The 20,712-nt window shown below is 47.2% G+C and overlaps 2 protein-coding genes across 2 annotated transcripts; one reads left to right on the top strand and one right to left on the bottom strand.

Annotated features, from left to right (window-relative positions):
* The first annotated feature begins 3,418 nt into the window (after window positions 1-3,418).
* On the top strand, window positions 3,419-10,059 carry LOC125738415 (lipase maturation factor 2-like). The gene is made up of 14 exons (XM_049007327.1): window positions 3,419-3,724; window positions 4,755-5,008; window positions 5,384-5,412; window positions 5,694-5,887; window positions 5,982-6,160; window positions 6,248-6,386; window positions 6,680-6,817; window positions 6,918-7,023; window positions 7,159-7,252; window positions 7,340-7,522; window positions 7,728-7,896; window positions 7,972-8,083; window positions 8,751-8,859; window positions 9,178-10,059. The coding sequence occupies exons 1-14, from the start codon at window positions 3,631-3,633 to the stop codon at window positions 9,481-9,483; spliced, it is 2,106 nt and encodes a 701-aa protein (XP_048863284.1). The 5' UTR covers window positions 3,419-3,630; the 3' UTR covers window positions 9,484-10,059.
* Window positions 10,060-10,741: 682 nt separating this feature from the next.
* Window positions 10,742-19,391, bottom strand: miox (myo-inositol oxygenase). Its single transcript, XM_049007328.1, has 11 exons — window positions 19,285-19,391; window positions 13,284-13,389; window positions 13,081-13,161; window positions 12,915-12,995; window positions 12,574-12,736; window positions 12,275-12,342; window positions 11,866-11,975; window positions 11,684-11,751; window positions 11,474-11,523; window positions 11,279-11,391; window positions 10,742-11,157 (listed from the first exon to the last, which is right to left on the bottom strand). The coding sequence occupies exons 1-11, from the start codon at window positions 19,374-19,376 to the stop codon at window positions 11,049-11,051; spliced, it is 1,041 nt and encodes a 346-aa protein (XP_048863285.1). The 5' UTR covers window positions 19,377-19,391; the 3' UTR covers window positions 10,742-11,048.
* Window positions 19,392-20,712: the final 1,321 nt, after the last annotated feature.

The raw sequence follows: 20,712 nt of genomic DNA, 5'->3' as shown, positions 1-20,712 counted from the left end.
TGGGACAGCATCTGCCCCGCATGCCCCCCCCCCTGCAGATGAAGGCATCTTCTCAAATACTTAAAGAATGTGGTGGGTGGGGTATTTAGGTTTCATTTAATCCAAATGATGCATCTAGCACAGAATTGTGGAGAAGGTTCTGGGTGATCTCATCTCCCACATCGTCTGTCCATGGACTATGTGGGGGTAGGGGGACCTTCCTAATGCTCTGAAAGAGTGACCCCCCCCAATCCCCCCCACACACAACTGCCCCACTCATATCTGCCTCCCTGCCCCCCTTCCACTCTACTCATCACGCTGCACCTCCATCCGCCTGCCCAGCCCCCCCCCCCAGCTGGCCCCAGCTGTCACCGTGGATCAATTAAGGAGAGTGGGGGGCGGGATAATTCCCCAGGCTCCCCTCCCCCAGCCCATCCCCCACCCCTACCCCTGTATCGTGTTCCTGTGATGTATTTTCAGGATTTAAACATGTGCAGCGGCAGAGTCCCTGAATCAAGAGGCTCCAGGCAAGCTGGGGGGAGGGAGACGGAGATGCTGGGAAGGCAGAGAAGGCAAAGGCACACCCCAGGGAGCAGGATGAAATGGGAGGGGTGCTGCCATTAAACAAGAAAGCCCGGTCCTTTTAATGGCCCTGCAGATGGGTACCTCCTGTCAGTCCAGAGACACTGTGAGTGACACCTTTAAATCACAATTTAAAGTGGGCAGCCATTAAAGGCTGAAATGGGAAACATCACAGGGAAAATAACACAACGAATCTTAGCCATGTGATACAGAGTGAGTTTGGTTTCATATTTGCGATGCTCGATCAATCTCTGTAGTCTTAAATAATTCATTCCTTAGTTCAGACAGTATTTTCATCCCTAAAAATCAGTTGCAGCAACTGAGAAAAGCTTCCGTCTGAATGAACAACACACTACCTTGTCTGGACCGGGGCAGACTGCTCACAGGGTATTGAGAGGCTGAATTCAGCAATAAAACCCTCAGGGTCAGTCACCCCCACCGACAGGAGCAGGAGGCCCGATGATCAGCCCATGCTAGCTGCTCACCATCAGCCACGTAAGAAGCTCTAGACAGAAATCAGAGATGTTCAGTCAGGCTCCCTCACGTCGCTCTTCAGGTGACGTAACGAGAGATGAATGAGGTGCGAATCTCAGAAAGAAAGGGACTAACAGAGAAGATCTTTCCTGTCATATGGAAGAAGGAACATTGTAGGTATAGAAGGAAACTTCATTTCAATTTCACCTCTCAGTTCCCCCAAATTCCATGAGACTCTCTCATGCTGTCCCCTAAGGTATCATCAGGTGAAACTCTTCTGGGGGGGGGGGGGTGGCATGTGCCAGCGAATGAATGACAGGTTGGAGGACAAATGGCTTGAACAGTCATTGATCTGCACAGCCAATGCATGAGAGGCAGAATGGGCAGGCCACAGTCCGAATGGGCTACTCTCCAGGTGTCAAAACTTTGGAATAAACAGCATGTACGTTTTCTCTATTATTTCAAGCCACCCTCTCTTTCTGCCTGGTGGTAGGATGCTGCAGTGACAGGGTGGGGGTGGGTTGGGGAGGAGACAGGACTGTTGGCTCAGTGGAGTAGGAGGGGGGCTTCTGCTTTCAGCCAGTCAGCAGATATCTGCAGAGGCACTGCACTGCAGAAGAAACCTGAACTGAACACAGGAAACAGGGTTTTTCCCATAGGCTTGTACATGTACATGCTCACATGTATGTGGACACATATGTACATGCTCACACACGTATATGCTTACATGTATGATCTCATGTGCTGACACATTTCACTCATACACAAAGTACATGCTCAGACATATGATCACACTCATGTACATGGCAACATGTATAACTCACATCCGTACATGCTCAGATGTTTACTCACACACTTCCATGCTCACACATATGATCACACACGTACCTGATGCACAGGATATACTCTGAGATGCTTCAGAGGAACAGTGATCCCCTGAGTACCTCTGAATTCCCGGAGACACAGATTGTGACGTTGAACGGGAAATAAGCCGGATTGGCCGGCTGCTTCCCAGCTGATTTACCGCCATGCTGCATCAATGTAGGCCAACACCTTCTCAGCCTTGAAGCTGATGGTCCGTCGGTGACGTCCGGTTAAACCTCCTGCTGTCTTTCCTGCACGGGTCAGTCTGCAGTTTCAGTTAATCACCACCCACTTATATCTCTGCTTTTATTGTGTGGCCTGAATCTCAGCCTTCGAGATCACAGTGCCAACCATCCAACACAGATCCTCATCAATGCTACCAACCCACCCACCCCCAGCAAGACGCACATGAAGGGAAAGGTGACTGTAAAGGTGATCTGGAAGGTGGGGGGAGCCCAGAGTGGAGAAAGGTGTGTCCAGAGGTTATGGCAAGTTATGCTTAGCCTGGCTTCAACAGCCAACTGTCTAAATCACATCGAGGTCACGCGACTTCAGCCTGGTTAAGTCACATCGAACTCACATGACTTCAGCTCCGCAGCTTGAAAGCTGTCAGTTCAAGTCCCAGGAGATACCTCTCTGCAGCACTAATTGGGCAGCTCCTTAACTCATATCACCCAAGTAGAAGGAGAAGCTCTGGGAGAACTCGGCTGAGCTGTTAGCAGCAGAAGCTAAAGTGACTGCATGTGGTCATATTCTCATAAGATGGAGAGCAGACACAGAGACATTCATTCACAGAGTCACATGCCAAGAGCAGCTTAGGGTCTCTGGGTAACATGGGGGGTGTGGGGGAGCAGGGAGAACGTCCACACAGTAAAGAAGCATCCAAGCACCTTCAGACAGCAACACAAAACGTGTTTTCGTCCCAATGTGTGAATGTATTTTACTGCATTTCCATTTATTTAGTAGAAACCTTTGGCCAAAGTGACAATAAGATAGGCAGCACATCTCCAGCACGGCCAGGCCAGAACAACTGCAAGTTAGCATGAGGGTTAAAGTGGCTAAAGGCGGTGCTCCATGGCTTCTCCAGCTATCACAAAGCATTATATCAAGCATATAAGGCACATCAGTTTTTTTACTTCGCAGTAAAATCACACATGGGCCAGACTGAACCCACAAGAGTACAGCTGACACACAATTATGGGTCACAACACCATCTAGTGTTTCTGTTCGGTTATTGCGGTTTATTTTCTGTATCCCAAATCTTTTCTGTACTTGCCTGCCATCTAGTGGCTAACCTGGGAATTGGTTGAACACTGTTACTGTACCAGATGCAGTGCACTACTGAAGACCTGGCAGGCGAACCGCTATTGTTCTACGACATGAGACTGAGCTCCTGTTGTGTTCGAATCCCAACCAAACCACACCCTTACACATACTCCCCAGTCTCATTCATAGCACCTCCTTAGCTACACTCGCCAGCCGTATCCAAACCACTCCTTCCTCAATCTGCGCCAGATCAAACCCAGACTCGCAACACGATCCCTTTCACTCCCACCCAGTACAGTTTTTATACACATTCAAACGCCCCCTTTAAATCAGGGTTTATGAGGAAGTGCATTTTAGGCGGGGAGAGCCACGCCTTCATGGCGACCCGAACCGCTTCGGCTTCCTGTGCTGTATAAATGCTGCTCGGAGAGTTGGGTTCGGTTGGGTGTGGGGTCGCAGCGGGAAATGGGGGAGATCAGGCTGCCCAGGCATATGTTCCTATGGAGCATGTCGCTCATTTATTTGTTCGCCTTCACGTCGTTTTACGTCCAGATCCCAGGTGAGACGCGGCTCTTGTACCCATTTATCCCCGAGTCACTACCCTGATGCAGAGTTTGCACGTTTGACTTATTCGTTATTTTTTATGTTCACAAAGCATTCTGTTTGCGCAAGTATTTTTTTTTGCACAGTAGTTATGTGTAACCAGCTTTGGATTTCGCAAAGCATTAACCTTCGATATCGGTAAATGTGTTGGGGAAGTAGCATTTTATTATTTAAAAATAAAATTTGGTGCCTAACTGGGGCTTGGTTCCTGCTCAAAGTTTATAAACATTTTTAAATGTTTTGGTAGTCGTAAGTACGTGGTTATATTCTGCTTTCGCACCCTGTATTATGCACGGTTTTGTTCACATTTCCTTAGGAATGGGATTTGCTACTTCTCTAAAAATAAACATTTGTGGTTATAGACTGATACGGAATGACATCATGCTTTTTTCCCCCGCCATTCCTGGCCAATCAGAAGGCTCCTCGCCTGGCTGGAACCCGGAAGTCAGCATTTTTATAAGATTACACGTGGAGTCAGTACATTCATTTTGAGCTAGGCGTCATTTTTCTGATTTGTTTTGTAATGGATATTGCTGTCTAAAACGCCAAATACAACTATTAATGGAAATTCTGTTGTGGCTAACTCACGATATCGGTGTTTTCTGAGTCTTTCGTGCTTTTTATTGAAGCCAATTTACCATAATGATCTTATCAAGTACCGTATTTAGAAAACACAATATGTGTGCATGCACCCTTATAGTTAGGGACTGTACGCAGAGTCTGAACACCGCTCAAAAGACGGCATATGGCATTATCAAACCAAAGACACGCTTGACCCGCTTCTCGGTCGTGTGACTTGCATAAAAGCAGCAGACGGTTCGGGGCGGGAAGGTGCTGGTTCTACAGGGGCCCCGAGGCCGGATCTTCTCCTGCCCACAGCAGCCAGCCCTCCACAGCCACTTCTTTCCATCTACGGTCGTGGCTCCCCTGCTCCTTTTCCAGCATGCACCTTTCAGCTTGGTGTGTCATGCTGCCTCTCATCCCAGGACTCTATGGAAATGAAGGAATCCTGGATGCTGGCTGGCTGATGCGGTCCCCCGGGCGGCCCCTACTGGAACAGCTGTGGGACTCCCCCACCCTGCTGTGGCTGGCCCCCCACCTGGGCCTGGACACCTCACAGATGATGGAGCTGATTAGCCTGCTGGGGGCGCTGCTGTCCTTCGGAGCGCTGGTGCTGGAGCCCCTGAGGGACAGCCTGATCTTCTTCCTGCTGTGGTTCTTCTACCTCTCCCTCTTCCAGGTACCCCCCCCCCCTCATCGTTAGGGGGGTGTCCACCAGCCGTACCTGCCTGCGCTGAGCTCCCCTGGCTGAGTCACTGTGTGTCTAATGGCAGTGCTCACAAAATGTGTCTTCAGACACAAAACCAAAACAAACATCACGTCTTGGATTTACTATTTTTAGTACTATTGATATTTATCATATCTGTCTTTATACTTTTTTTCTACTTTATTTGTACTATGAACATGAGAAACAGCATTTCGATTCCCTTGTATATTATGCACATATAGGGAATTGACAATAAAGGGCTATTTGATATATATATATATATATATATATATATATATATAAAATATAAAATAAAAAATTCAACACTGACCCACTGCCGTTTTGCAGGTTGCGAAGGTGTTTCTGTACTTCCAGTGGTAAGTGCTCCGGCAGCGCTGAGTTTTGGATGCCAACTCGGCCCTGTAGAGTCAGCCTGTGACGGCAGTGAAACGACAGCGGCTCCATTTCTTCTTTGTTAGTCACAGTAAAAACTGTACATGGAATATAAACACAAGGTGGTAAAATCTAGAGCTGCACATGAGTCCCAGCTTGTGTATCTGCTGCCCGAGGCGTCTTGGCTTCAGATCTGACAGATGGCTGGACTCCGGTCCGCCCTCTCAGGCGCCGTTTGGGCTGATGGGGTGGGCCTCGTGTGTAGGGATAGCCTCCTGCTGGAGACGGGCTTCCTCGCGGTCCTGGTGGCTCCGCTGAAGCTCTTCCGGGGGAAGTCCTCCTCCTGCTACCACGACGGCATGACCTTCTGGCTTCTCCGCTGGCTGCTCTTCCGGCTGACGTTTGCCTCCGGCGTGGTCAAGCTCACCAGCCGCTGCCCGACCTGGTGGGGCCTCACAGGTACGAGGTCCACTCGGACCACTTTCATGCTATAAAGATCTGAACTGGACTGCTTCTTTATCAACTGTGGTCACGTGAGTGCCCCTCTGTGCAGCCTTGACGTACCACTATGAAACGCAGTGCCTTCCCACGCCCCTGGCCTGGTATGCCCACCAGCTCCCTGTCTGGTTCCACAAGCTCAGTGTCGTTGGCCTCTTCGTCATCGAGATGGCCACCCCCTTCCTCTTCTTTGCCCCTATCAGGTGTTTGAGGCTCACCTCTTTCTACCTGCAGGTGTGTCCCTCTGCCAGGCTCTCCATGTTTGCAGAGTGGGCTGGTAACTCAGCACTCCAGATTCTCTTCTCTTCACCTTCTCTGCAGGTCTTGCTCCAGGTGTTCATCATACTGTCAGGAAACTACAGCTTCTTCAACCTCCTCACCATCGCCTTGTGCTTCTCTCTCCTGGATGATGACCAGATGAACTCTTGGCTCGGGCGCTACAGGAAGAAGAGTCGTGAGAGTATGATCACTTCTTTCTCTCACCTCCTTTCTCCAGGGACTGTGGGTGTCCTACTCGGGGCTGGAGGAATGTGCTGGGCCTTATGTAATGTGTGCTGGCTAGCAGCACATTCAGAAATTTGGTGGTTAGCTCTCAGCCATCCAGAATTTCTGGTATTTCACATTTTCAAGATTTTCTTGAAGCATCCTCTCCAGGTTTAAAATTTGTTTTTAGTAATGCTACTAGTTTGGTTTTGTGACAAGAATGGTCTTGGATGTCTTGCCTGCAATAAGTTCTACATTTTCTTTCCTTAGAAACTTGGCCTCAAGCCTTAATCTCTTGGACAGCATTCATGATTGAACTAGCCATGTATGTGCTGATAATCTACTGTACCAGGTTGTATTTTGAGCTGGAAGTTAACTGGGAGACAAAGAGCGTGTCTTCAAGAACAGGTTTGTCTTGGTGTCATGAAATGTAATCAGCTTGACTTTAGCGGCCGGACGGCAAAACCTTTTGGCCAAACTGACCACAGCTTGGATTTTTTTCGTTTAGCATTTACCTACGATCAGTTCCATCATTTTTTGAATAAGATCACAGTTTCTACCATTTGGATTGGAGTTCTCTCTCTCACCTGGGAGGTCATCACGGCCATGTTCAGGTAAGTACTAGTCTGAGCCCAGCTTTCTCACATCCTCTCTGTTTTATTTAGAGAACGTTTGTCGTAATGTTAAAAGCCTCACAGGGGCGGTGCTTATTCTTGCCTCTGTCGCTGAGTGTATTGGTTGTCTGTCAGGTGTGCCTGTGTGCGGGGACTTTGGAAGCTCCTGGTCACCATCCAGTGGGCCATTTTTGCCACAGTGGCAGCTTTCATGCTCACCATTAGCCTGGTGAGTTACCGATCTCCTCTGAGCAGGAGCCATCCCTTCTACGTGGACCTGTGACGTAAACGTAGGTTCATCACTATCTCTCCGAAGGTCCCCTACACTACCATTCACCACGAGACTCACCGCAGTATCTGGCCAGGCGTGCAGAAGCTGTACGACGTGGTGGATCGCTACCAGCTGGTGAGCTCCTACGGGCTCTTCAGGACGATGACCGGGGTTGGCGGGCGACCAGAGGTGGTGATCGAGGGCAGCATGGACAAGAAGACCTGGACGGTGAGAATCGGGGTGGTGTGTATGTTTGGCCAGCTGGAAGTAGGCGTGAAAGGACATTCTTCAGATGATCCAGGAGCTGGGTGTGAATTCACAATGACGAGTTCAAGGTGTAGGCGCATGACTAGCCTTTATGTGGCTGATATTGTTCTGCCATTTTTGGCACAATAAGAGCTGTATACCTGATCCTTTCTTTGGTCGCCCCAAGGAAATCGAGTTCATGTACAAGCCTGGGAATGAGAGCACCCCCCTACCCGTGGTGGTCCCTCACCAACCGCGGCTGGACTGGCAGATGTGGTTTGCTGCCCAGGGCCCCTACAGTCAGAGCCCCTGGTTCGTCAGTTTGGTTCACCAGCTGCTGCAAGGAAGCAGGAGCGGTGAGTGGACGGGGTGGGGCTGACCATCACGCCTGGGACAGGGCTGTGGGTGCTGACATCTGCACCCCCCCCCAGTGATCAAGCTCATCCAGGTGGACGAGTCCCGGTACCCATTCAGCCAGCAGCCTCCAGCATTCATCCGCGCCCGACTCTACAAATACTGGTTCACGAAGACCAGTGAAAACGGGTGAGTTCCCCTAGGCCGAGTGGAACTGAGGAGCTGCTGCCTGATGGACATAATGAAATTCGAGGAACTCCAATTTTTAAACATCAAAATTTTAAGGAGAACCATCTGCTGGACATTTGTGACCGTAGGGGTTCTGCGTGTAAATGGCGAAGCAGGCAGCTGCATAAAACCTTAAGTAGATCCAGACTTGTGCAAAAAGTATCCAAGATGCATAACGTTAAAAGGTAGAATAAGTAAGCCAGTATGTTTTTGGCGTTTGCTGTAGTCTGTCTTGAATGGTATGGAAAGGTTGGGTATGTGCAGTGCATTACTGTCATGTCGGAGTGACAGGAATCTGAAGGTGGAAGCCCCCCAGCCCAGAGCGGCACTCGGAGTAGTTTTCTGTGTAGAGTCTCATTTACGGTGTTGCCTTCATAACGATGCCTGAGATTACCGTCAGCGCTATTGTGTAGTTTGCTAACAGTTTACCTGAATCCACCGCCGATCCCAGAATGCATCACTGCCACGCCAGCAGAGCCGGTTTTAATGCATGTCGAAATGCCTGTAGGTGCAACCATAATAATACGGCTCGGCCACTGACGCAGTGCCCGGGGGCTCCCAAAATTAACCACGGCTAGTTTGCTCTTGACGTGGCAGTTGTCTAAGTTGTTTTGACGGCTGTCGGCAGGACTTCCCCGCAGCGGTGGTGGCGGAGGCGCTACGTTGGCGAGTTCTTCCCTGCCGTGTGCCTGGGGGACCCAGCCTTGGAGAACCTGCTGAGCCAGTTTGACCTCAAGGTAAGAGTTCGGTTTACTGCTTGATTCACAATGTTCCACTCGCAGCTCAAGAACTGTTTTTGTTTGTCATGGGCAGAGATGTTCTGTATATGATGATGTAAACAGCTCTGCTTGCTGGGTCACAAGTGCAACAGGTGTTTTCCAATAGTGTCTGGTTTGCACTAGTTTAGACTAGTTGTAGTTAGTTCCTGATTGGCATTTAGGTGCCCTGCAGGTCTGTACCGATTTTAGGATTTCTGAATACTTCCCATGTTGGATTTAGGATCTGTGATTTTATTATGGCCTGCTTGTGCTGAGCTGCTGTTGTGAATTGTCAAGGACAAGGATCCAGACCTGAGCAGTCCGGAAGGCCCAGTCCCTGGAGCCCTACAGGTGCTGCGGAGCTGCGTCGGGCCCCTTTCTGGCCCCTTGGTGCTTTGGTCCCTCTTCGCCACATGGGCCGCCATCTCCCTTATGAAGATATTCTGCTCTCCCAGAACCAGTCGCCCCAGAGTTGCTTCCACAGAGTCTAGGAGCGCAAAGGCTTCCCAAGAGAAAAGGGACCAGAGCAGGAAGACGGAGGAGTCTGTGGCCAGCCAGGCAGAGAGATTGGATTCTGACAGAGTCCCGAAGAAGAGGAAGTGATGTCATCCCTCTTCCCTCCCCCTGCTTCGCCATGATTCCTGAACTTGAGAAGCACATAACCCAGTCTAATCTTGGTATGTTGCCTGTTGTCAAAACTGCCTTATGTCTCCTTGAAGGATTTGTGTGTCCTGCTTGGTTTTGAGTAAGTATTTTCCTATGTTATACTGAGGAGAAACCCGTGTGTTTGTAGTTCAGAGCATTTTGGCCATGAAGGTGGTTTTTAGCCTGTCCCCCCCCCCCGTACCCTGTGTGAGGGAAGCTCTCTGCAGTGCTCTGTGTGTTGTCCTGTCAGGCTCTCGGGCAGATCGCTCGCCATTTCCTCGTTCTGAAAGCATTCCCCTTCGCTTCCTCCATGTACTGATCTTTGCATGCTTGCCTGTAGCTGGCTGATTGGGAAACCACAACAATAACGCCACATCCTGCAGGCCATCAACAGCTTTTCTCACCCTGTGCTGTAATATGATTTATTTTGCGTTTCAGTTCCAAGTGCAAACCACCTCAGGTATTAAGCCCACCCTTTATGTAATGAAGTATTTACTAATTGGTGTTCAAATGAAGTATAATTTAAACCTGTAATGGCATAATTTGGTCTGTCTGGACCTCTTCCGCCTCATGGTACCAGGACACTCACTAGTCAGTGCCCTAGACTGCATTTTGTTGTGGCTCAAAGCTCTCGGGCTGAATCAAAGGCTGTCTTTTGCACACTGTGTGTGTGTGTGTGTGTGTGTGTGTGTGTGTGTGTGTGTGTTTTTTAGTGTACAGCCTAAATGTAATATGTTGGCATGATGCTTGCAGCCTCAGGCTTGAATGTTGACGATGCAGCTGTTGTCCTCAATTTCAAGGAGTTCAGTACATTTGAGTTGAATGGATTAGTCTAGAACCTGGTCGTCTGATCATGAATGTGCTGAGGTTAGAGACACTCGTGGGGACTTCCCGTGTGTGTGTTTTGGAGGGGGTGATTCTGTGGTTTTGCACAGATGACTAGCTGACTACACAATCTTTATGTTTTAGGAGATGTGTGTGGTTTCGCATCTAGTTAAATCTGGGTGGTGTTGAGGACGCTAAGCACACGCTGTGGGGGTAACGTCAGTCACTCATCTCCGTCTCTGCCAGGCTTGGCCTCCTTACAAAAAGATGCCAGTTGCTTCATTTAGTTGGCACGTCACTGGTGCCTCTCCAGGTGACGAGCACCTCCTGACATATTGGTGTGGAGGCTGCTGTGAGCGAAATGCTTTTCAGATTCAAGACAATCATGACGTTAGAGATGCACCTGCTGGATTTTATTTCCTTTGCCTGTTTTTCCCAAAAGCAATGCAAGACATTTATCCTCCCCCCCTCAAAAAAAAAAAAAAAGCTATTATAATTGGGGGGGGGGGGGGGGATTGGTTGAGTGCATTTTTATACAAACTTTTTGTACTTAATAAAGATTTTCCACAGACGTCTGTCCTGTATTCTTCAGTTGCCATGCAACGTCGGCGTGCTCATTTCGGCTGCTGCCCCACCCTGCAGACCTTCTTGCATTTGTGGGGGGGCTTTTCTCTCCAAGTTGGCAGCACCTCTGGCCCTCACCAGTACAGCTCCCCCGGGCAGTACTTGTCTATCAGCGACTGGTAGTAAGGGTTCAGCTTCTCCACATCTGGTAGGTCTGTACTCTTTGTGTACAGGTCAAATTTGCTGTAAGGTGACCAAGTGTACAGATGTTGGAACACGAGGGCTGTGCCGCTAGCTTAGCTTAGCAGTCTGATGGCACTGGCTTAGGCGCTCAGTGCTGCATGTTCCTGGGTATAATACTCACTTGAACTCCTTCACCCACGGCAGCATGCGCTGGTCCTTCTCATTGCAGAGGTGCATGTAGTCACCGTGGGTGTGCCAGGGGTAGAAGGAGTGGAATCGCAACATGTACAAGCCCTGTGAATGGATGGTAAACGTTACGGCATCCTGCACAGCCCGTCTAGGCCTGCGTTCATGAGGCAGATGCTTTTGGACGCACCTCTTCTGGAATAGAGCACTTGTTGAACTTCATCACTCTGTACAAGTATTCTGGAAGAAAAAGTTAGGTGAGCTAGATGTCTAGAGACCATGGCACTTTTTTTAAGAGATGTGCAAAGTCCTTCAGGAATCCAACTAAACTCTAATCCAGAATCTGAACACTACAACGTCCGGTCCAGAGATGGCTTCCCTATGCTTCTGCACGACTTACCATCATGGCCCCATGACATCCATATGTTATCCAGGCCACACTGTGGTTGGTAGATTCCATATTCAGTGCTGAGAAGTGTACAGAAAGATGAGTGGTTAAGTGCACCAGCCAACATGGATGCCTGGGTGCAGTGTGTCTAATCAGTGGGGGCAAATGTTCCTTGTGAGGAAAAGTGACTGTACTTGTAGGCTGGGTTCTGTTCATCTGGATTGTCCATGAATGTGGTGCCCCTGAAGACGATGGAGTTCTGGAACTTGCAGCCTACTGGGAATGTGTCGCCCACCACGGCCCACTGGGAAGATGTATGCATGCCAAAGGTTCACTCAGAAGCTAAAGAAATATCTCCAGGATTCATTTTCCTACTGCAGCTGTGATACCTTTGTTTAATGCAAAATAATCGACTGTTACGTCTGCGCTCTTGTTTTGTACATATTTGTTTGGATACTCAAGGTAACTAAACTGGTAATAGTATCACAGCACCAATAAATAATTAATCTGAATATCATTGTGGTGTGATGATGTCGGTATACATGTCAGACCCAAAGCTGTTATTGTGACTCCACCCCCCCCCCCCCCATCCTGTTGACTAACCTGAGGTTCTCCCCAAAATGCCATGATCTTCCCGATGTCATGAATGAGCCCGATCAGCTGGAACCAGTCTATGGGAGTGCAGGAGAACATGATGCTGAATGGTCACTGTAAACCACTTGGACCAAATCTGAAGAACATCAATACACCATGTGACCTAAGTTTTACCTTTATCTGGCAGCTCATTAGTCTGAGTGAGAGAGAACGTGATGCTTAATGCTCGCTGTCACCCGCTCATTATAAAATACCAACATTGGACCAAATCTGCAGAACACCGACACACTCTGTGATTCATGCTTTACCTTTGTCTGGGTGCTCCTGACGGATTCCTTCAGCTGTCTGGAAGGCATGGAAGGAATTGGGGAAGTCCACATCTGGATCAGATTCATCCACCAGCTGATTGAGAGTGCCAATGCTCTCCATCATGTTCATTTGAGTGTGATTGCATCCAGACCACATTTCGTGCTGCATTGGGGCGAACAACAGGAATTCACTACATTATCATCGCTGTCCTGAGCCAAGGTACCATTCCGAGATGAAGCTGCTCCTTAGTCAACGTGAAGGAATTCACTTTTTCTTGATAAGCTATGTAAAATCCCGAATACCATTTAGCCATTTGTAAATTTGCAATGATAGGTCTGACCTTCTTTTTCACAAATTCCAGAGTTTGATTGGTGTGCATTGTCTTGTAGGTCTTGTAGACTCTCTCAATAAGATCCCCATTCTGTAATAGCAAGGGGATGCAAGTATAAGACACCCACAGTGACAGGACTCCCCTGTTACAGTAATAGAGAGTATTTGTGACTTACCTGAAAGTTCCTGTACCCAGATTTTGAATCGTCGTTGATATTTGTCAAATTTGGCCGATAAACCTGCGATGGGTCTGGTCCCTGTAAGTAGTAATAAAATATTTGATATTTACGTTGAAAACAAATAGTTTTTTAAACAAGAATAGTTGCTGTTGAAGTGTATTACTAATTTGCAGCTACCCTGGAGCATGGGATATACGTACGATGTTGATGATCTTCATGGTCTTCACCGGAGTTATCAAGGGTGGTGGGTGAAGAGGTGGATGCTGATGGGCTGAGAGTCCCTTCTTCCCAGTGCTGTGTGTGACACTTTTAAAGGGTAGATTGGGCCGCAGTGGCACATGGCAGAGGGTAACTTTTTAACCGGCTACCATCAAGGAATCTGAGAGGGTCCACAGGGTTCAAATGGCTGAACTCCAGGGCAAATGTTTACCAGGTTCATTGAGGAAAAAGTGAGTCTTTAACTCTCAATCTCTAGCATGCAGCCTGTTTGTACTAGTCGGACAGTGACTCAGGAGAATCCTGTGACCCTAAAACAGAATGTTTCCAAAACATACAGGAGATGTTAATGAAGGTCCTCGTTCATAATAAATTTAAGGTTTTCGTTTGCTGACAACTTTTATTGTAAGAAACAACATACATAGTATTTCTTCCCTCTTTTATTTAATCAGAATCAGTCAACTTTCGCTGCAGCACACGAAGTTTTCTCGTACCAGTTTCTCTACATGAAATGGTTCGTTATAAAGATTTAGTTTTGTTCCTAAGTTTCCTGTAAGATGCATTTCAATGTTTTCGGCTGTGAATGTATGAACTTTGGGTCCCAGGACATTTAGAAGGCAGTCTCCTGTGTGGAATCTGTATAAACGTAGCTGTCTGTCAATCCACCCACTACAACTACGCAAAGACTCTCTCATGACTTATTTGGTCAGATGTTTTGAATTGCAGCTGTTATGTCCTGTGGAGAGCTTTAAGCTTAGATGTGTGCAGTTTCCAGTCATTAGTAACTGGATTAGTGAGAAGTGTTTATCTGCTCTTCCACACCCCTGCTTCTTATTGGCTGTTCCTTGTAGGACTGGCTGTGACGTACGTCGGGGCTAATGACAAAAACAAGGAATGAAACTTAAACAAGGATCCCTGCTATTCATTTACATTAGCAAACTTGTTTTGTGCTCTTATTGTTCAGTGAGGCATTCGCGGGTTCATTTAATTGATTTTAGATTTCCTAAACTGAAAATTGGTAAAAAATTCACATTACTCTCCTGATATCTGTGCCCTGGTTGAACCCTGCATGGACACTCTGATTTATAACAATTAGAACTTTCTAAATACAGGCTTCGGTTTTTCTGACATTTCCCGAAATTTTACGGTCGTTTCACAAAACTGCAAACGCAAAATTAAAAGCTAGTGGCCGCAAACGCAGGGAAGTATGGCTGTCATGAGAAGACAGTCTCCCAGGCAGACTGCTTTGGGTCTGACGGCTGAGGAATAGGCAGACCGCTTACAGAGTAAAGATCTGAATGTATTCTTTGAAAGTCCCTCGTGAATCTGTAGCCATAACCCTAGCCTTCATAAATCTTACGTGTTGCTATACGCTTCCCTATGAAAAGACAAAAAGCAGCAGGATTTTCAAAATCTTTCATTTTCACAGAGGCCAGCATCACAGGCTACCCATCCCATAGGCCTTCAGACAATGCTATTAGGCACCTGGTTCATATGGATGAAGCAGGCATTGGGGTGGTTCCCATGCCAACTAATGTGACCCAGTCAGATGTCTTGGGCCCTCCTCCTCTACAATCTGATTGGTTATCTCACTGAACCAATCATTTTTCCTTCTGCCCTCAGAACATTTTTGTGTAGGTAAAACTCCTACGAGCTCCTCCAGGGATGAACCTACTCTCTGAGCCTGGGCCATCCTCACCTGAACTACGGACAACTATGGCGCTATGAACAAAGGGGTCCACTAAATGAACATAGTGCTCTCTGCATGAGGAAAGTTTGTGCACCGTAAAGATAATTGTGAATGGATTAGGGAAACTGCTTTAATGCAGATGATATTTTTGGGAAACTAGATGAATGTCCAGCAGAGGTCGGTCCTATTCTGCCTTCTCTTGTTGTCCATATCTTTTCTTTAATGGCTGAAAGATGGATGATTTGTTATATAGCTGACAAGCAATATGTTCCCTAAAAGTTACTTTTTAGCCATTTAGATGCTCAAGCGAGCTATTACATTTTTCCTCATTTCTATAGTTGGACATGGACAAACCTGGAAACTTGTGCTTGGAAACACATTCTTGCTGGAGTTTTTGTAAAAAACAATTTCCGTGTGTCATGTCCAAAGTCTAAAAAGTGATGCAACCCCACAAAGCGAAAGTTTGAATTACAAACAACTTGGCAAGTGGTGAAGTTCCTTGCAGGTGTAAAACTAGACTTCCCCTTCCCGTTGCATAATGTAATTAATGTAACGAAGCCTTGTGCAGGGTGTCAGGCGACAGTGCGTCCAGCTGTGGGGTGCGTATGCTTGGGTTACTGGGTTACTCTTGGTAACCAGGGGCTCTCCCATAGCCCATCCAATTCAGTTACTGGTGTGGCAGACACTCCTTTGTGTCAAATTCCTACAGTTACACACTGTGGTTCCTTGCATCCCGCTTATCCGACTGGCATGCGGGCTCACAGGCGACGTCCAGAATCAGCGCAGCCCTAGCTGGTGGCTCTCACAGATTAATTGAGTTTCTAAATCGTTTTATAGAGGGGAAATAAAAGGAGTGCCTTGTGCCCCTGGTCTGTGACCCTGCCATTGATCACTATGTTCCAATATATTCCATTTCTTATATAAAAATATACCACAGTATCCAAAATACACCACGAAGAATCAAAGTGAATTGAAGCTGACTTTCATGTTCAATCACTCTCTTCTAAAGAAGCGTAGAAAATCCAGAGATTGGACCCTGAGTGACCTCCTGATACTGCTCTTGTCACCCAAACTGACTTTGAATGGTAGGAATGTTCTGGAAGCAGGGGTTGGAATGTGAATGGCACTTAGCTAAGGGTTCCTTAGAGGGTTCCTCGGGAGCCTCGCCGGACTGCACACAAGCAGGAAGCTAATGTTTCAGTAGTTTGCTTTAGCAATGACGAGCTGGTCTCAGTGCTTATACCTGAGAGTAAGTACCACAGAAAGGGCGTCGCCTCTGTAGAGCATAATGTTGAGTTCACCTGAATTTACCTATAAAGTAAATCTTTCCAAATGTTTTGGCACGCAGAGAACTACAAGCTGCATCAGGCATTAACAACTAATCCCATAACCAAAACTCCTGTCTTAACTAACCAACAAATGTCTGGTAACAAAGCCAGTCAATTATTAAGAAACACTTACGAACCCGATGCAGACTCCTGCTAAGTGGGGTCCCTGCCCATTGGGGACTGAGCTGAAACTCTAATATACGTATCCCCCAAAGAGCGTAAGGTGGCAATATTAACCACCAGAACAAACAGAGGGCGTAGCTGCCGGGGAACATACACGAAGGCTAAGTTTACCTGAACAGAGTAGTAATAGTAATGATATAGTAATGATATAGTAATATAGTACTAATGACTAATCCCACAACCAAAACGTATAACTTCACTATCTACCACATATTGCTGGTAAAAAAGGGATGAACTACTAATAACCACTTAACAAGGAGATTCTTACCTATCCAAGACTGTGCTAAGATTCAAATATACCGACCTCCCAAGAGCTTAGGGGAGCAACCTTAATTACCTGTACCAGTACCAAGTAGCCTTCGCAGACTGGAAATAAAAACTGATTTCACCTGAACAGGGGTGCGAATTGCTAATCCCATAAGCAAAACTCTAAACTTCTACAACTAACAATCTGCATGTCACTAGTAACATGGGGACCCAATTTCTAAGAAGCACTTACCAAACAGATGTAGATTCCTACCACTACAGATGCTTGTCCACCCCGCACATTACTTCAGAGGAGGAAATGCAGTCTGGAAAACCAGCAGCAGGTGTGAATAATTTTACTGATGTCACCTCCTTTGCTATATGACTGCGGAGCTGCCAGCCTGTTGTCAACAAAGCTGACTTCATCCCTATCCTTGCTACGTGCTCATCATTCCATATCCTGGCAGTCATAGAAATCGGGATCCACCCTGAAAACACTGCAACTCCAGCTGCCCTGTCCACACGCTCCTCTTTCTCTTATACTATCTGCTCAACTGGGTGGGGAGGGGGGAGCAGGTTTGCTCATTTCTATGTGTCCCCGGGGCTCTACTCTCTTGTGTCTCCTACAAGTCATCTCTCCTGCACTCACACTTGTTTTCACCCACATGATCAGCACATCGCTCAAGCCTGGTAAACTTCCTACTGCACTTCAGCAGGCTTGTTTAACTCTGCTGCTTACAAAATCCACACATGACCCACCACAAATAAAAAAAAAACTACAGTTCAGCTTCTCTCCTCACATTGTTGTCTAAAACTTGTGCCGTCCTCAATCACATTTCCAGTGCCTCTAAGAGAATAAGGACCTAGACCCCCACCGGGTCAGTTCCAGAGATGGACACTCCACCGAGACTGGGCTGCTGACTGTTGCTGACACCCAACGATATGCATTTCATCTCAGCCGTCTGCTCTTCTCCTGCCTTGCCTGTCTGCAGCCTTTGACACATTTAATCTCCAGATTCCAGTGTCCATCTCTGAATTTGGAATTATAGCCACTGCTTTGGGATGGTTTGATTTACCTATAAAGTAAATCTTTCCAAATGTTTTGGCACGCAGAGAACTACAAGCTGCATCAGGTATTAATTGGTGTGCCACAAGGTTCCAACCTTGGCCCCCTCCTCTTCTCCTTGTGCCACTTTTCTCGGTCTGATCATTCAGTCACACTGCTTCTCTTACCACTATGACACAGATGACATCCAGCTCTACATAACCTTCCCCCCAGAGGACACAACAGTCTCAGATCATACTTCTACATGCCTTGCTGACATGGATGAAGTACCACCTCCAACTGAATCAAAGAAAAATTCTTTTCTTCCAGTCCTACCGTTCACCACAATTTCACTGTACAGCACGGTCTTCCAAGATCCCTACTCCAGGCACTCATCACCTCATGACTAGAGTACTGTAACTCATTACTGGGAAAACTGCCAGCTTCTGTCCTGAAACCACTGCAAACGACTTGCAACAAAATCATCCAAAATGGTCTAATTTTTTCCATTTCTCTGTTCATTGGTGACAGGTGTACACTTCAAGTTGACGTCCTTGGCTTTCAAAGCCGTTAGTGGTATGACACTTGTCTGCATCGAGTTGCTCATCTAGACATATTCTCCCTCTTGCCTTCAGCACCACCTATTGATCCCTCCTCCATGTGAAAATAAACAATTTCTCATGTGTCATTCCTCAGTGGTGGAACAAGCTACCCATCTATCAGACGACTCTGTCTCTGCCTTCAAGAAATGCCTCAAGTCCCATCTTTTCCATCAGTGCAGATGCTTGCAGCCAAAACTGAGCTGAGACTGTTATATATCTGTCCCCCAGATGCTTAGGGCAGTAATTTTAATTACCACCACCAAGGGAGAAGGCGTAGCCTCCACAAAACAAAAACAAAAGCTGAGTTAACCTGAATAGGGCAGCCAATGACTAAAACCAAAATTCCAAATTTCCAAAACTAACCCCAAATCACTAGCAACACGGGAAACTAACTGCACTTACCGACCCAATGTAGATTCCTGTTTGCAGAGATCTTTGCCTGTCTGAGACGTAGCTGAGGGTAAAATACCTATGCCCTAAGTGTTGAGGACAGCAATCTTAATTAGCAACACAAAGCAAGAGGGCGTGGCCTCCATACACCAACAAAAATCAAGTTCAACTGAACAGAGGTACTAATGACTAATCCTACAAAAGAATCTGCTACCTTCCTTAACTAACTCCCCATACATCACTGGTAACATAGCAAGCCAACTGCCATACTTACCGAAGCAACACACACACCAAATCCCAACAAGAAGGGAGAGACCCTGATCTCCACGCAACAAGCCAAGTTGACCTGGATACCGGCACTAATTACTAATCCCATAACTTACTTCATTAAAATTAATGGTGCCAAGTGAAGCCGACTGGTAATAAACACTTACCAACTAGATTCAGACCAAAACAGATGCTTGTCCACCTCAGACAACTTCTGTTTATTTACAGGATTACCTGCAACCTGGAGCTGCAATGTCAGTGTCATTGGCTACTGCTGATGTCGCCTCCTTCACCGTAGGAATGTGGAGCTGCCAGTCTCCTGTCATGCCTTCATGCCTGTTTATGCCATGCACTCCTCCAATCGCCAATCCTGACACCTGCAGAAACCCGACCCGCCCTGACAACACAGCGACTCCAGCTGCTCTCTCCACCAACTCCACTTCCCACTTACCTGGGTAGAGGGCAGGGACATGTTTGTTATTTTCAAGAGTTTCACTCCTCTCTTCTTCCCAAAGCAACTCTGTTCGAGTGTAATTATTATTACTAACCCTGCTTAGCCGAACATTGTCATTATTTATTGCCCAGGCTGTTATCTCTGGCTCTCTGATGCTCACCATGCCCCCCCCCCATCTCATTTAACCTGAGCTGGCTTTGAACTTTACTGACAGCTGGAAATCCATGCCTCATCTCGACATGCAAGAGCATCAGAGACCAGCACCATGTCACCCCCTTAGATGCCACTCCTCTCTGTCCCTCCCTACATCTCCAACTGTTTCCCTGCCTCAGCTCCTCAGGCCCAAACCAAAATTCAGTGTCCTTACTTGTCTTCTTTCCCGTTCTAACGGGCTTGCAGGCCTCCGGAGGCTGCTGGACCCAAAGCAGAGCCTGTCTGAATGCCTTCCCCGCCCTTCCAATTCCTAGGTAATTCTGTTCACTGGAATCAAACGAAGGCTGCATTCACTCTGCTCTGCCGTACCCTCAGGCCTCGATGCTCCTCCAGACCTGTATGTTCTGTATCTTCACAGCCCTGGCTCTCTGGTGCCCTTTGTGGGCAATGGGCAAAGCCTGCTGTTGGCTGTGTTTACAATCACAAAATGTGAATTTAATGAGAGCTATTTCATAAACTTGTCATTGTTAAACCATTAAAATCTGTGGAGGCCAAGAATGCTTGGAGAGGAGAGAGGAAGCACACACACACACACACACACACACACACGGCTTTGCGCTCTGCACACGCCCATTTCATTCTCCTTTATTACGCTTAACGCTAACATGAATTATGTGGCTCCAGGTCGCAGTCCTGACTTGAGGTCAGGTGGCCTTTGGGGCCCATTCCAGAGCCGCCAGGAGTGACTACGTGCTGAACTTTAGTGAGAAAGCAAAGCAGTCTTCTGGAAGGGACTGTGCCGCACCAAGCTTTGGCTAGTTGGCCAGGAGACCACAGTGTAATTGTGAGAAAATCACTAACAATTATCGTAATGAATAACTGCGTTTGGTTGTTCTCTTTTTAAAGTACTTACCAAGATTGTTGGTCTAAAAAAAAGTTTATTGCATAAAAACGCAGGTTTTGGTTCACAATGTTAGATGGCGTGTAAGAGTAGCACGGTGGACTTGACAGATGAAGTGTTACGGTCCCATAAATACAAGATGAGACCAGGATTT

Source organism: Brienomyrus brachyistius, chromosome 3, assembly GCF_023856365.1.
Source record: "Brienomyrus brachyistius isolate T26 chromosome 3, BBRACH_0.4, whole genome shotgun sequence".
Lineage (NCBI taxonomy): Eukaryota > Metazoa > Chordata > Actinopteri > Osteoglossiformes > Mormyridae > Brienomyrus > Brienomyrus brachyistius.
This window is presented reverse-complemented; position numbering and strand designations above follow the sequence as displayed.

Excerpts from the sequence above, each read along its gene's own strand:
- LOC125738415 (XM_049007327.1), top strand. The coding sequence starts at position 3,631 with ATGGGGGAGATCAGGCTGCCCAGGCATATGTTCCTATGGAGCATGTCG. Across the intron at positions 7,897-7,971 it reads GCTGCAAGGAAGCAGGAGCG|TGATCAAGCTCATCCAGGTG; the intron begins GTGAGTGGACGG and ends ACCCCCCCCCAG. Across the intron at positions 8,084-8,750 it reads ACGAAGACCAGTGAAAACGG|GACTTCCCCGCAGCGGTGGT; the intron begins GTGAGTTCCCCT and ends GGCTGTCGGCAG.
- miox (XM_049007328.1), bottom strand. The coding sequence starts at position 19,376 with ATGACAGGAGACTGGCAGCTCCACATTCCTACGGTGAAGGAGGCGACA. Across the intron at positions 12,737-12,914 it reads TGGAATTTGTGAAAAAGAAG|CACGAAATGTGGTCTGGATG; the intron begins GTCAGACCTATC and ends GCCCCAATGCAG. Across the intron at positions 11,752-11,865 it reads GAACAGAACCCAGCCTACAA|CACTGAATATGGAATCTACC; the intron begins GTACAGTCACTT and ends TACACTTCTCAG.